The following is a 16,515-nucleotide window of genomic DNA, read 5'->3' as shown; positions in this document are numbered from 1 at the left end:
TGGAATTAGTCTATCAGAGAGCTGATTGCTCTCTGGGACTCAAGGAAATCTAAAACTTGGCTAAAATCAAGGAAATCAAGGAAAATCAAGGAAATCTAAAACTTGGAAATCAAAGAAAATCTAAAACTTGGAAACCAAAGAAAATCTAAAACTTGGCTAAAATCAAAGTGCAAATATAAATAACATTTTTATAGCTTGCATTGCTTACTAGTCGATTTTATACTTGAGGATGGTCATCAGAGAATCTGAGCAGTCTAGCTCCCGCCCTCATGAGGTTCTGTGGAGATATGCTCTCATTTTCACTGAAATTTAAAGTACTATTTTTGAGTCCATTTTTTCTGCCAGAGCAGTGTCAGTTTGGGGCCCAGAAACTGAGGTAGCAGGCATCTGAAGTGGGAACTGGAGTGGGGAGAGAGTGAAGAGTGAATCTGGGCTGCGGCAGACACTGACAGTCACCCTTCTGTCCTTGTGTTTTCTGTAGAGTTTTGTCCAGGAAGACTCTGAAGCCACAAAATGTGAACTGGAGATGAAATTATTAAGTGAAACAGTCTTATCAGGTATTCTTCTAAATTGTGTTAGTAGAATTTAACTTTATTGGGATTTTCCAGCTTACAACAGAAATGCAGATGTTGCATAAAAAAGTTCAGATGTTGCAGAAATATATGTAAAGTGAAAATTCTTCATAATCCCTCTTCTGAAATAACCAGTATTAACAAAAATTTCTTCTGTTTGTATCTCTTCTCTCTGTAGCTCTCTTTTGATTTTTAATGAAACCATGAAGTAGCATACAAATGTTTGAAAATTACTTTTTTATCAATAATAATTTGTTATTTTATGTAGCATAGGCTATAGACATACATAGAACATAATGCATATTTTACTTAAATGAATAATGTTCAACACTGTCCTAGGTCAAAACATATTAATAACCTTTTTAGTAGCTGTATAATTTCATTCCAATAATGGAACATTATTTAAATCTTTATTGTTGGTAAGGTTATTTCTGATTTTTTATTATTACAAACAATGTTGTAATGAATATTCACAAACACGTACATAATCGTAAATTTCTCAACCCTTTTGTATTCAATCTTATCTTGGAAAATAACAACTGAAGAGAGTTTAAAAATGTCAAAGTGATAGTGATATCTAATTTGCATACCTTTTAGTTTGAGATTTATGTACATCACTTCCCAGGAACTTCTAAGGAATCCATTTCTATAGACTTTTTAGCATATTTTTCATAACATACTTCTTGTCTACTTCTTCACTTTTCCCAACACACTTTTGTTTCAGCAGCCAACTAGGTTTATATCTTCAGAACTTTTCTATAGCCCTGAGGAGGTTAATTTTCCTGTTAGAATTAGGATACTAGAGTCAGTTCATGAACTTCTGCCAAAATACTGAGGTTTTCTATATGCTAATCCCCAAATAATATATATGTTAATCCCCTAATCATAAATGCCTGAATTTAGATACAGTATTCTTTTTCTTTCTTTTTAGGTAAATGGATTATTAACTACATAAATTTGAAATTACAGTCTGCATTTTATTGAAGGTATACAAGGGATAAAGAGCAATTGCTTAACTGGAATTTTATTTGCATATTGTCATTAATTTTCAGTGTCTGCTGTCCATGGGTTAAATTTAGTGACTTCTCGGTGTGTTTCCTTTTATGGGAGAGGAAAATTAAAATGATAAATAACAAGACTAACACTTCCTAAGTTTTACTGTGTGTCTGACACCAGTTCTAAGCTTTTTACATGTATTAACTACAACTCCCCAAATTCAGTAGGTAGATATTAATATCTCTTTTGTAGAGGAAGGAGAGAAAAGACATGTTAATTAGCATATCTTGCATAAGGTTACATAGTAAGTAAGGGGTAGAACCTATAAGCAGTCTGATTTCCCTTATCTATCTACACTGGAAAGACTTTTGGTGGACAGGTGGGAATGGTCTTAGTGATATGTGATTTAAAATATTTCCTTGATTGTACACTGAGAATTATGGAATTATAGAATTTCCCCATAAAGTTTCTCTATAGAAGGAATTATCCAATACAGTTCTTCACTTTAAAGCCTCTGTCCTTATTTATTTATTTTTTTTTTTAATGAGCTGGACCTGTTTTTGTTGAAAAAAAAAAAGGTTAGCTTTAATATATGGACAAAAATTTATGTTTTTCACCATTTTACTTTCTTCTTTAAGATTTTTAGCCCCCTAATGTCCAGTTTAAAAACATTAATTTGTCAGGTAACAAACTTTGTGTTAAGCCACTTTTTCTTATTTTATAATGAAGGGTAGCAAAATATGCCACCCCAAATATGCCACTTTGGCAAAAGGATATTTTAAGTTAAGAACAATTATAAAGATGCAGATGCATGGAACTAGAGGGTATCATGCTTAGAGAAATAAGTCAATCGGAGAAAGACAACTATCATATGATCTCCCTGATATGAGGGAGAGGAAATGCAACATGGGGGGTTAAGGGGGTAGGAGAAGAGTAAATGAAACAAGATGGGATTGGGAGGGAGACAAACCATAAGTGACTTTTAATCTCACAAAACAAACTGAGGATTGATGGGGGGAGGGGAGTTGAGAGAGGGGGGGTGGGGTTATGGACATTGGGGGAGGGTATGTGTTATGGCGAGTGCTGTGGGGTGTGTAGACCTGGAAATTCACAGACCTGTACCCCTGTGGATAAAAATATATGTTTTTTAAAAAAAAAAACAGATGCAAGAAAAGCTGCCTACCCTCCCCCTATTTGCCTAAAAACAAGACATAAATTTCAAAGGGTATCACTCCTCTCTCTACCAAGAGTGACAATGGTTAATGCCCAGATTCAACTTCAGACCTGTCAGCCCAGAGAGGGGACCAGAAGAATCTGCATGACGAACTTTACTAACTAGTCCTTTTCTCTACCCTCAGAAACCTGAAACTGGTTCCCTTTGTCTTGTCATTTCCCCACAAATTTGTTGTTCTTAGTTGAAGATGCTGTATAAGCCAGAGTTCTGAGCCACCTCTTAAGTTACTCATTTTTCCCTGGGTAATCTCCCATGTTTACATGAGGTATACATATTAATAAATGAGTGGTTTATTTCCTCTTGTTAATCTGTCTTCTATTACAAAAGTTCAGCTGAGAACTCAGAAGGTAAAGGGAAAATTATTTTTCCTCCTCTTGCGATACAATGTATTTTTGAAGTTATTTAAATTGTAACATGCTTTTTAGATACACATTCTTAAAAGTGTTGGTAAATAAGCTATAAATGGAGCCCTCCCCTTTAGCCTACCATTATACATGCTTATTACTACTCTGAAGGTTAGCTTTGTGAATAGTTTTGAATTAACCACTTTTTGATGTTTTAGTAGCTAAATAAAACTTTATTTCCAGAATTTTTTCCTTTCCCTCCTAATGCCAAATTGTTACAATCTATTTAGAAACTGAATTAATCTGATTAATTTTAGCACAGTTTTTGCTGGTAAAGAATGCTAATGAAAAGCCGTATATCTTTGAAGACAATGAGGTTGATTTATGCCAATTCACAACCCTCGGTGGAGTGTACCACTTGGATATTTTGGAGCTTCCCCCGCAGTGTAAACCAATGAAAGGCTGGATGATTGTGGAAGTAGGTTGATTTTTGAATCAAATTTATGAGTAAAATAACTTCGCACACTTTTATCTTAAATGATCTAATATCTAATGAAATTTAACCTATTAAGGAAGCAAAAAGGGAAAACTAATTTTAAACAGTCTTGAATTTATAAAATTTGAATCCAATATTGAAGGAAAGAACTCTAAAATAATATGAATTTTAAAACTATAATTCATACATGTTAATTGTAAACCTATAGCACTATATTTAGATTGTGCCAGTTTGCTCTTAATAATGATAGTCTATTTAAGATGCTGACAAACTTTTTCTGTAAAGGGCCAGATGGGGTATATTTTCAGCTTTGTGGGCGTACCAGCTCTGTTGCAACTCTCAGTACAGTAAGACAGCCATATGTAAATGAAAACTTTATTTACAAAAACTGGTGGTGGACCAGATTTTTCAGGGGCCATAGTTTATGTACTCTGGTCTAGATCTGTGGTTCCTTACATGTGTTCCCTTGACCAAAAGCATTAACATCATCTGGGAATTTTCTAGAAATGCAAATTCAGGGGCCTCATTTTAGTTTTACTGAATCAGAAAGTCTAGGGATGAGGTTTGGCAGTCTATGTATTAGCAAAACACACCTTAAAGTTTGAGAACCACTGGTCTGGATCCTTGATGTATAAAGTGTGGTCCATGAGCCAGCGGGATCAGCATCACCTAGAAATGCATAATCTGGTGCTTCACCTCAGATCTGCTGAATCTGTTAAGAAGACCCTCAGGTGATTCATGTGCACATTTAAGTTTGAGAAGCACAGATCCAGATGATGGCACTATTGCTGATGCATGTTCCACACTCTTAGTAAGGATGTCCATGACAGCAGTTGTTAGATCATTTTTGAAGGACTTCCTCACTCCTGTTTCAGTAAATAGTAACATTTGCCCTGGTATTGGCTTGGTTTATTTTAACTTACTTCATGGTAGCTTGTGTCGCAAATACACCCTCTATATTGTCATAGCCCCTTCCTCCTTCCTTGTTCTCTAGCCTTTCTGAATTCTCCCCCTCCCTCTCGTTCGTTCTCCCCCTCCCTCTCGTTCATCCTCCCCCTCCAATTCATTCTACCCTTCCCTGTCTCTCTCTCCTCCAGCATATCATGTACATAGACTGTCAGCCACTTCTTATTCGCAGTTCTACCATTAAGAACCTTGGTACTTTCTCATCATGGAGTGGCATTTCTCAATTTTTTTTTCCCCGTTATCACCTAAGGAGCCTTTGTAGACATTTTCTTTCCTAGCCATCCACCCCATGAAATTTTAATACCATAGGTATACAATGTATTTGTGTATGTACTAAATATATAGCTGTGCTTTACACCTAAAAGAGTATAATTTTTTTCATGCCCCCCCCAAACTAATTTTCACCCCCTTGGGGATGATACTGTTATTCCTTTTCCATTCTCCCCACAAGTGAGAATGTACTTATTAGAGCATACCTGGGGGAGATAACCTCTCTGTAGCTACTTTGAACAGTCTATTTGAATCAGCTTTTCCTACCTCTGTGTTGCTTAAAGGACAGTGGGAAGTCCAAGAAAGGCATCCCTTTGGTGAAGGTAGGCCTTCAAAATTCTTTATCAGGGCTGGGGTTTCTAAGAATTCATTCAAAGATTTTTTCTTGAATTTTGTTGGTGTCCTGATTTCACCATTCCGTGTTCTCCACTTGAGCCCAAAGTATCCTCTTTACAGTTGTTTTTCTCTTCTGCAACAAAGAGGTCTTCTTCCTTTTATTCAAGTCTCTTTTCAATAATTTCCCACCTCCTCTAGAATGTTTACCCATCCAGTTTTTCCTCTATTTTTTACCATTCTTAATCTTCCCTACCCTTCCTTCCCTAGATCCTTCTCTGCTATGTTCAAATAATGGACAGATCTCCTCCATCCCAGAGAAATCTGCTGTTGACTTAATTTACTTTCTCTCTCCAGCTTTATTGAGATGTAATTGACATAAATCATTGTGTAAGTTTAAGGTGTACCAACGTGATGATTTTTAATTTACTTTCATCCATTTGTTTCTATACTTCTCAAAAGTATGTTTATACTCCTTTCCCTCTTTACCTACACACCCTAACCAAGGAATTAGAATACAGGATTTAGAGTTCTAGAGCTCTGTTTTTGAGCTCTGTTTTTGTAATGCCTCCTTGAAGTCATTTTGTAATCTTTGGCAAATTATTTGATTTCTCTAAGTCCTAGTTATCTCTGTTAAATATGTGTTTTATAGGATTACTTGGAGAAATAAAATGATTAGTAAGTCCCAGCATAGAACCTGGACCAGAGGAAGAGTCTGTGATTCAGATTTGGTGATTATTTTCCTCCTCAATCATTATCTTTTAATTTTGTTGTGAAATTTTGTTAGTAATCTTTAGTAAATGAGACCAATCTTCAATACTTATTAACAATAACTACATATAGTTTACTCAGCAATATTTACATCTTTAATTGTTACCAGTCAGTGTCTAACTTGATATTATTTTGGTCATTTTTAAAAGATACTCAAAGAAGGATTGCAGAAATATATATATCCTCCAGAAACTATGGAAGACGTTGAAACAGAAAATGCTTTCCCACCCATAGAGGTGACACTTGAGGTTCAGGAGAATGTAATCTTTTTTGAGGATCCTATGGTTGCAAGGTGGGATGCTGAAGGTACAGCAATACTGTAATCAACTTTGGTAATTATGTAATGAAAAGAGCTATAAAACAAATCCTTAAAACAAAATACAGTGTGTAAACTCCGCATTTCTAATCTTACACATTTCTGTGGCAACTCTAGTGTGTTTATTTTGTTTGCTCTTGATGGAAATGAATAGGGATTGGAGTTTACGTATTGAATGTTACAACTGTTAGTTCCTGAAGTCTTATATCTGCCATAATCTCTGAACAATAACTTACGTCATTATGTTTTAAAAAAAATAGTTAATAAAAATAGCACCGTAGTAAGACGCATGAATATAAATAAGTGAAAAACCTACTCTCTCCTGAAATGAGTACATAATTCAGATTGGGGTGATTAAAGTTTATTTTAATGTTAATAACTTAGAAATTTCAAATCTTATTACAGACAAGTACTGGAGGTAGGGCGTGGGCCATTAGGAAACCTGAGACAGATGAATACTAGCCCCTTTCTGCCTCTTTATAACTTTTGATTGTTGAGCCATGGGAAATTACTGGTTATCCAGAATGTGAAATAAATAACAAAATCAGAAGTACCAGCAGAGATACAAGCTAAGGATTTACTAATCATTAACTAATACCTCATTTTGGGGCGCCTGGGTGGCTCAGTGGGTTAAGCCTCTGCCTTCGGCTCAGGTCATGATCTCAGGGTCCTGGGATCCAGCCCCCGCATCGGGCTCTCTGCTCAGCAGGGAGCCAGCTTCCCCCCCTTCTCTCTCTGCCTGCCTCTGCCTACTTGTGATCTCTATCAAATAAAATCTTTTTAAAAAAAGATATTTATATTCTAGGTAAAAATTATGAATTAATAACAGTATAGTTCCATCAATACGTTAAATTACAAAATCTGTCAAAATGAACTAGGTAATTTCTTCCCTTCATGTTGCTTTAGAAGTTTCATTTTTCCTTTAATGGTAATGTTTTTAAGTATTTACTCTGTTAAAAATTAGTCACACTAAGAATTAGACAAGTTATCCCACATGATTCAGGGAAATATAATGTGTAAAATTTGTCTCTGACTACAGCAGTAGTATACAACTCCAGTAATTCTTCCCATGGGGAAACTTTTTTCCAGGAAATACTAAAAATTGGAGAATTTATTTATAGGTGATACTTAATTTTTACCTTTAAAAATTTTTATTACTGTAAAAATGAGGAATTATGAATCTCTTACTTTGTCAATATAATTGTATGTATTATATTGAATTTCAGAGTTAAAAATAGTGAGTGGATCCCTCATGTGAGGAGAAAGCCATGTGGATATGGATAAGGCATTAGAGGGAAGGGAATGACTCGTGTATCCCATAATTATGCTACACAATAAGAAATACAGAATAAATGGGACACATTTCCTTCCTCTAGGAGTTTTCAAAGTTGTAGGGGAGGCAGACAAGGAAAAGCCACCTAATATGACACAGTAAAGTGCTGTGATAGGTAGAAGTGTTATGGAGCAGCCCAGGGGGTCCACCTGGAGCGTTAAGCAAGGCTTGTCTTGGTATGGAATGTTGAACCGGGCCTTAAGAGACTAAGAACATTGGCATGCAAGTGTTTGTGCAGATGTACACTCTCCATTTTCTTGCGTATATACCTAGGAATGGAACTGCTGGGTTGAATGGTAAATTTAACTTTTTAAGAAGCTGTCCAGTTGTTTTTCAAAGTAACTGTACTTTTTACATGCCTGCCAGTATTATAGGAGGTTTCCCACTTTCACACCCTTGCCAACATTTGTGATCTTTTTTATTCTAGCCTTTCTAGTAAGTATGAAGTGGTATTTCAGGGGTTTATATTGTACTTCCCTAATAACATCATGTGGAACATCTTTTTGTATGTGTTTATTATCCTTTACTGGATTTTCTTCAGTGAAATGTTCATCCAGATCTTCTGCCCATTTTCAGATTGGGTTGTGTTTTACTATTAAGTTGTAAGAGACGCAAAAGACCACCTACATATGATTGTATTTATATGAAAAGTCCAGAAAAGATCTTTAGAGACAGGAAGTATATTAATGGCTGCCTGTGGCTAGAGGTGAGAATGGGAGTAATTAACTACAAAATGGACATGAGGGAGCTTGTGGAGAGAATAATGTTCTAAATTGGATTGTGGTAATGGTTGCACAACTGGGGGAATTTACTAAAATATATACTTAACACAGGTGAATTTTAAAGGTTTTTGTTTTTTTTGTTTTTTTTTTGTTTTAAACAAGATGAGAGATTCTCTAAAGGATTGATTAGGAAGAAAGGGCTGTGTGTGCAGAGGCTCAGTAGATGATGCTGTTGGCGGGGGTGGGGGGGGGGGTGGGGAGGGAAGCATAGCTAAAACCAGGTGTCAGAATTGCAAGGGGTGAAGCCAGAAACACGAGTCTTCATTCTGAAGGCCTTAGATACCATGCTGAGGAGTTCGGATTTGATCCTGTAGCCAGGAAGAACCTCCCAGCAAAAGTGGCTTTTTGTAGAGATTCTCTGCTGAATGTAAAAGATCAGTTTATACACCTTTGCAGTTATTTGGGTCATTCATCTCATTTTTTTGTATAGAAAAAATGAAACTATTACTTTCTTCTTTATTATGAAGGTAAACATTGGCAAACTGATGGCATCAGTAATGTCTCTTACAAACCAGAAGACAGACTTATAACATTCAGCCTAGAAACGCTTGGCCCTGTTACCTTGATTCAGGATGCTCATATTAACATGCCATTCCAGTCATGGGAACTAACACCACTCGATGTGGATAAAGTACTTTTGACTGTGACTACAGTATTTACTACAATTCAAATACAAATCAAGGTACGTCACAGAGAGTAAGTCATATGAAAGAGGTAAACTGCTTGATGACAGTTAAAGTATGTCAAAGTAATCAGTCACTGGTGACTGACATATTGAAATGTTGCAAGTGTATTTAAAATATACTTTGAGCCATAATTTCTAAATGAAATAGTGATTGGATAGGTAATACCATACAATAAGCAGGGTGCAAACTTGCACCCTTTAGTAGAAATAGGCCACTTAGTGAAGCTACAAGCCTATTGCAGTTTTTGATCCACTCTAAAGAGGCTTCCTCTTTAAAATCAGAAGAGGAGGGTGGTTCTGTCACACAGTGGATAGCACATTGGACTTCTAAAACCAGGAGAGGGATGTGATCTCTGTATACCTTCAAATTGCCACTCTGCAAACTTTAAAACTGGGTAACTTTGCATTATTACCTTAAATCTTATATGTGTAAAAAAACTGTCCTTAAAAGTTGCAACATGACGAGCTATCAATAGCTACTGTAATCCAATGTGACCAGTGTTCTTAGATCATAACTCCTACAATGGGAGGAGAACTGAGAGATCTTCCAGTCTCTTGACTGTTCAGATAAAGCCCCCAAAAAGTTGACCGATGGACTGGTTGAGGTAATGGAGACTTTATGGCTGACTTCTCTGAGCTGGCCTAAAGCATATCTGTCCTGCATACTTTTTTATACAGAATGATATAGAGCTAAAACAAAACAAAACAAAAAACTAGTATGAAGAAGCTAAAGGCTGGAAATGGAATCATGATGTAATAATTTATCTTTCTTCTTGAAACTAGGAAAACCTCTGCCTGTTAGCATCAATCACACTAAGTAACAAAAAGCATTTCTCTATTTTGGAAGGAAAATGGATGACTCCGATTTCTTTCATTTGTGCTTTGAAAGAAGCTGGATTGAATATCTTCCCTAGTGAACACTCTCATTTTTATGTTGTTATAAATTATAAGGTAAGAACAAATCTTTCCAAATTTAATGTAAAGGACATTTAGAATGGTAGCCAGTGTTCAATGTTAGGTAACTCTTCAGGTATGGCTTAGGTTTTCTATATTCACTTACACAGAATTGATTGGAAGGAATAAATGGCAGACCAGAAATCCAGAGTTCTCTCAAGTTTAATAGTCTTTCCCAAGAAAGTAAGCCTCTAGTATGATCTTCATATTGACAAATGGACCATTATTCACACAGCTGGTCAGTTAGTGCAAAGGTAGTTAGAGCAACTTCAAATTTTCTGTATTTTTTTTCTTCTTCCAGGCTGGATATATGTAAGATTTCCTAAAAGATTAAATGACTCAGAAGTTTCCCAAACATAACAAATTTGGTGAAATTAAACACATAAAAGGACCACTGATAGAGAGAACCCACTTCCTTCCGTTTCTTGGGAGAGGCTCCCTGTCTGCACACTGCTTCATGTTACTCCTAAGGCTTTAGTTAAATAAGATCCTTCCATGTTAAACTGTGTGTTCCATGAGGATGAGGACTGTTCTTTCATCACCTATGACTCTAGTATCTAGCATACTCCTTGAATCAGATGTTTAGTAAATATTTATGATATATAAGTGAGGCCAAAGTAGGCTCCAATCATGAAAGGTGTTCTTGGCTATAGACCTCTTCTGCACAAAACAGGTTAAAACATGCCAGAAAATGACCATATGGGTATATCTGAAAATAACATCATTAACTGTGTACATATGTGTAGGGGGAAAAAAACCACCTGAGTTTTAGTAACTCAACTGCCAGTTACTCTACAAATGCTGCATGTGTACTAGTCATCTCAGGATATTCAAGAATTTTTTTTCTGAACATTGTTTTAGATGCTTAAGATCCATTAGTGAATAAAACAAAGTTCCTGCCCTTGTGGAGCTTACATTCTAGCAGAGGAAGGCAAGAATATACTAGATTATCTTATATTTTATATATATATAAAAAAGGGAAGATCAAGAATCATAGGGCAACATACAATATCAAATAGTATTGGAAGAGGGGGCCTTCACCAAGAAGGTAGGATCTGAACCAAACTTGAAGGTGGGGAATTTAGCCAAGTGGAGCTCAGAGAGCAAAAGGAGAAACAAAGAAGGTGATAATGGGGTATATGTGGGGCATATGTGGGGCAGGGGGATATCTGATCATGGAGGCCCTTGGTAGGTCATTGTTAGGACTCTGGCTTCTCTTCTGAAAGGCAGCTCCATTGCCCTGTCCTGTCAGAGTCATGTCATCTGACTTACATTTTAAGTGGATTTTTCCGTGTTAAGAAGTGACTGTAGGAGGCCAAAGATGGAAGACTTTTTGAAAGGCTTTATGATCAACTCTGTTTTTATATTGACAGGATCCTTTGATAGAAATGAAAGCTTATCGACAGCTGGCCCTGCTAAGTTCTGCTTTTGCATTTGGTTGGAGCAAGTGGAATATAGTATGTAGTTCAAATAAAGTTATAGTTAAGGTATAGTATACAAACCCCATAAAATTACTTTGTCCTTCCAAAGAAGATACTCAAAAGCTAAATGAATGTAGGCCATGGTTTCTCCTCTTGAAAAGGTTAAAAAAAAAATTAACATTCAAATAGTTTTAAAACTTCATTTTTGTTTATTTTGTCAAAAATATAAAACCAAGCTATATAAAGGCTATACCTTCACTGTCCATTATGGTATCAAACACTCTGGACTTCAGGGTAGTGTCCTGACAACTCTTTACATCAAAATGAGAACAGACGGAAGCTTTTTTCCCCTCAGAGACAGGCCTCCAATTGAACTTTCTGGCACATTTACTGCTGCCTGATAAAAAAGATAGCGTAAGTGAGCCACCATATTTACTTGTATATTGTGTGTTTCTCCCACTCGAATATAAGCTCCTTGAGGATAGGATTTTATTGTTGCAATTGTTATTAATATGGTTTTTTCTTTGTTGTTGTATCCCCAGCACCTAGAACATTCCCTGGCAAATACTAGCTACTCAAGAAATCTCTGTTGAATGAGTACATACATACAAACATGGTTTAAGAGCTCAGATGCTAAAGAGTGTTTCTTTTACATTAGCAATTTTGGGGACTGAGTTCAAATTATACTCTGCCAAAATACCTATTAGAGGAACTATTAATGGATTTCTCTAACTTTCTTTTCCTGTAGCTGAAGGAACACCTTAGTGAAAAACCTATTCAGAAACCTAATTGGACCCTTTTAATGTTTAGTGGTGACAGAGCACAAAGGCTCAAGATCAACGAAAACAGTGAGACATTCTCTGAAGCCCTTAAAGAAGAAACTGAGTTTCATTCTACTTTATATCACATGGTTAAGGATTTTGCTTCCCAAAAAGCCATGGAAAAAATTAGGAGCTCCAGCTGCCAGCTGATTGACTCCGTGTGCTATATGCTACTCTCGACCAGAGTGCTCAGCTATTCTTAATCCCCGCTGACAGATTTTATGCAGTGTGAAGAGTCAAGCAACCCAGAGCAAAATCAGGCATTTCTTCAAAAGCAATGTAATGAGTGACTATATTTCAAAAGGTTATTAAAATCTAATAAGCATTTTGTACTTAAATTTTATTTTTTAAAAAGTGGGGTTTTTTTCTTATGAATATTTGGCCCACTGAAACTTTCACTTTTTACTCTATTTGAATAAATTTTAACAAGCAATATGTAATATCTCCTCCTCAAAAAGCTCACTAAAAATCATAGGCAGGCTTCTTCCCCATTGTATTTTAATCAGAGAGGAACTCACAGAAAGAAGGGATGTAAAATATCTTGCAGTCCTTCTGAGACCCTGTGGTTCAACGCTATAATTTCCCAGCTAAAAATCACTAATTTACAGAGTTCAGATACTAAAACTTTAAAAATCAAGACACATACATTAAGATGTGCTAAGTCACACTGGTGGTGGTCCATTGTGTTGGAGTCTGGTGAATGGCCACAAGATTTGCTCTAGAGACATCCAGGAGTCCCCATCTGGTATGGGAGCAGCATCCACAGACTTCTGGAAGAATCGTCCTGTGAGGAAGCTCATCAAAGCTGCAAACAGCACAATGAACGCAGCAGAAAGCCAGAGTGCCTTATTCGCCTTTCTGAAGGAAATCTTGAAGTTTGTCGCCCAGGCAGATACTGTGTCATAACTGTAAGGAAAATACAAATTCAGAATTTGGCAACAGCAACATTTTGTTTTGCTATTTGTACTGTTGGCTCCTTTTGCCAACAGTACCAATCAAGTCGTCCCTCTGCCCTACCTACCACAAACACCGCCTTACAATAAGCTAGGAATGTGACCTGCTGTCTTGGTTTGGCCCACAATTTGCCCCACTCCCGCCCCAATAAGTTTTGGAATTAGAGAAATGATTTAAAGTTAAGAAATGCCATGGTGATGATCTGAAAATTAGGTGACTCGGGCATTAGTTAACTCCTAACAAGAACAGTTGAGTATCTCATTATTTCAATCAGGTAAGGCAACTTACATTTTTGTGGCGCATGATATGTGTGTATATATACACATGCCACTTATTTCTCACCATACCTGGGACTTCTGCTATATTCAGGTGTAAACCATTTTTAGTTTAAGAAATGAGACACAAAGAAAAGCTTATTATAACATCACCTATGTCTTAGCATTTTGCATGTTCTGCTACTGTCAGCCCTATCTTTTAGGTGAAGAAATTGGTGCTTAAAAGTAGATGAACTTGCCTTAGGCCATCTGGCTCCAGAACCAAGTTCCTAATACTGTGACCTGTTGTCAGTACAGGGATAACTCCTGTAGACCATGTGAAGTTTGTTTTTTTCTCTTAAATTTAACATTTGACAGGTCTTTTAGTACCTTGACTAAGATTAATACTGTTAACCCTGCCTCATCTTTCCCCATTCCACAGAAATGGGATCATTAGCAAGCAGACAACTTACAGTGAAGAGCCATCCCATTTTGACAGATTATTTCTCTTTTCAGAAAGACTTGGCTTTCTTGTCCTTTCTGCTATTTCTTCTCCAGATGGTTCTGCGTCATCTTTAGTTCTATAAATAAGTATTAAGTTTAAATGTTTGAAAGTATGGATAATATACCAGATTTATAAAAATACTGCAAATTTTATTGTATCACTAAAGCGGCTCTCAAGTATTTGTTTTGCTTTAGAAAGATTTGATATATAATTCTAAAATCAAATCACTAAATTTTTATTTCTAGGAATTTAATTTTAGAAACTTGCTATATTTAGAAAAATATGTTGTAGGAAGTTGGGATATTAGCCAGGGGATGAGTAAAAAGGAGACATTTACAAAGAACATGTAGAAGTTCATCAATTAACCAGTATTATTTAAAAAAAAGTATTATTAACCTGTGATTTCTTTCTCTGCTTATGTGTAGTAACCATACTTTAAAAAACAAAGGTGAATATTTCTTCCTCTGTTTTTTACTCAACATATGGTAAAATTTCTCTCCTTCTACCACATAATATATTAACAGTGGATTTTATGCTAAACTGTAGTAACATCAAAGTGTCATTGCTTCTTTAAAAATCTTAATTTTAAAAGTGTTTATTCAATGAGCTGGGAAATAGAAATTGGATCAAATATATTTTAAATAAAATCATATTATCTAAAGGGTTGTTCCTTTAACCTGAACAGAACTTGTTTCATTATCATGTTTACTGATGAATTCCTAGTTGGACTTGAATTTTGAAATTCCAAGCTCATAATGCTCTCACTATTACCAAAGGCAAATGTTTCTGAAAGTCATTTTTTTTTTTTTTTTTTCTCTTCTTGGACATCTACAGGGAATGTATGTGGCTGGTTTTAGTTTTTAAAGGAAACCTGGCCCAGGGTGCCTGCGTGACACAGTTGGTTTTAATGTCTACTCTTGATTTTGGTTCAGGACATGATCTTGGGGTCATGAGATTGAGCCCCACATTGGGCTCCATGCTCAGTGGGAGTCAGCTTTTTCCTCTCCCTCTGCTCCTCCTCCTGCTTGCCTGCTCTCTTAAAAATAAATACATAAAATCTTTAAAAACCCCAAATCCTGAATTCTTGTAAGATTCTCAAGACTTCAGTTTTTTGTTTGCTAAAACTTCTCAGTAGAAATCATGCCATATTAACCAAGAGCAAAAAATAGACTATAATCTTTTGAAGAAAACCGATCTTTAACCCAGATCAGAAAAATCCATTATGTTAACTCTAAATCTGAAAAGGGGTTTCAACACATGTAGTAGGCTCCCAGGATTATTTCATTTATTTATTTTTTAAGATTTTATTTATTCATTTGCCAGAGCAAGAGTGAGCACAATCAGGGGACCCGGCAGACAGAGGGAGAACTAGACTCCCTGATGAGCAGGGAGCCCGATACGGGGCTCTATCCCAGGACCCCAGGATCATGACCCGAGCCGAAGGCAGATGCCTAACTGACTGAACCACCCAGGCATCCTTCTTAGGATTATTTTTAAAAGAAACATAAAACCTGAGGATAGGCACTACATCTTAATCATCTTTATACCATGAACAGACACTTCTCCAAAAAAGATATACAAATAGCTAACAGACACATGAAAAAATGTTCCACATCACTAGCCAGTGGGAAATACAAGTCAAAACCACAATGAGATACCACCTTATACCAGTTAGAATGGAAAAAACAAAACAGGAACCAACAAATGTTGGCGAGGATGTGGAGAAAAGAGAACTCTCCTACACTGTTGGTGGGAATGCAAGCTGGAACAGCCACTCTGAAAAACAGTGTGGAGGTTCCTTAAGGTGTTAATAGAGCTACCCTACAACCTAGCAATTACACTACTAGGTATTTACCCCAAAGATATACACATAGTGAAAAGAAGGGGCACGTGCACCCCAATGTTCATAGCAGCAATGTCCACAATAGCCAAACTGTGGAAGGAGCTAAGATATCCTTCAGCAGATGAATGGATAAAGAAAATGTGGTCGATTTATACAATAGGAAATTACTCAGCCATCAGAATGGATGCACGCACACACACACACACACACACACACACACACTGAGTTTTACCTACTTGAGTTCACACTTTTCTTCTTCAGCATCTGCCCAGGAGTAGGTGCTAATAAATCGATGTAATGAGGGACGATGTTCACTCTGCTTTGACCCCAAAATACGCCTAAGTAAAGATGATTAGAGCCACTTGTCATATACATCTGTAGCCATTGTCAATTTATTTCTGACTACCTGAATTATTACAAAAATTATGTTCTATTTTTGGTTGGCACATTCACATATTTCATAGTAAAATTCCATGATTATACACCTATTTTATAATTATTGTGCATATATACTCTGTGCAAATCAAGTGTCACTTTATTACTTATTGCCAGCATTTATTTCAGTCAATTATAAAACAGTAGGGTTCCCAAAGAGCAACCAGAAAAATGACACTTACCAGCTGCTTGATCGCCTACCGAATCGGTCATTTTCCATCCCAGCCACC

The 16,515-nt window shown here is 36.3% G+C and overlaps 2 protein-coding genes across 10 annotated transcripts in view; one reads left to right on the top strand and one right to left on the bottom strand.

The window, feature by feature from the left end:
• The window catches only part of DNAI7 (dynein axonemal intermediate chain 7), a 67,244-nt gene extending 54,747 nt beyond the window's left edge, over positions 1–12,497 (top strand). For all 5 annotated transcript variants that reach the window (XM_047739997.1, XM_047739996.1, XM_047739998.1 and 2 more), the window contains 7 exons: positions 482–557; positions 3,464–3,624; positions 6,132–6,288; positions 8,881–9,095; positions 9,882–10,049; positions 11,426–11,539; positions 12,222–12,497. In XM_047739997.1, the coding sequence (XP_047595953.1) occupies positions 482–557; positions 3,464–3,624; positions 6,132–6,288; positions 8,881–9,095; positions 9,882–10,049; positions 11,426–11,539; positions 12,222–12,497 (1,167 nt within the window). The remainder of the gene's footprint in view (positions 1–481; positions 558–3,463; positions 3,625–6,131; positions 6,289–8,880; positions 9,096–9,881; positions 10,050–11,425; positions 11,540–12,221) is intronic.
• The window catches only part of LOC125106237 (inositol 1,4,5-triphosphate receptor associated 2-like), an 88,854-nt gene continuing 82,535 nt past the window's right edge, over positions 10,197–16,515 (bottom strand). For 4 of the 5 annotated variants that reach the window (XM_047739988.1, XM_047739991.1, XM_047739990.1 and 1 more), the window contains 4 exons: positions 16,468–16,514; positions 16,087–16,188; positions 13,976–14,083; positions 10,197–13,200 (listed from right to left, as the gene is read on the bottom strand). In XM_047739988.1, coding sequence (XP_047595944.1) covers positions 12,957–13,200; positions 13,976–14,083; positions 16,087–16,188; positions 16,468–16,514 — 501 coding nt within the window. In that variant the 3' untranslated portion in view covers positions 10,197–12,956. The remainder of the gene's footprint in view (positions 13,201–13,975; positions 14,084–16,086; positions 16,189–16,467; position 16,515) is intronic. The other variant, XM_047739989.1, reaches the window with a different exon arrangement.

This window comes from Lutra lutra, chromosome 8 (genome assembly GCF_902655055.1).
Source record: "Lutra lutra chromosome 8, mLutLut1.2, whole genome shotgun sequence".
NCBI lineage: Eukaryota > Metazoa > Chordata > Mammalia > Carnivora > Mustelidae > Lutra > Lutra lutra.
The sequence above is the reverse complement of the archived record's forward strand: the minus strand, read 5'-3'. Positions and strand labels throughout refer to the sequence as shown.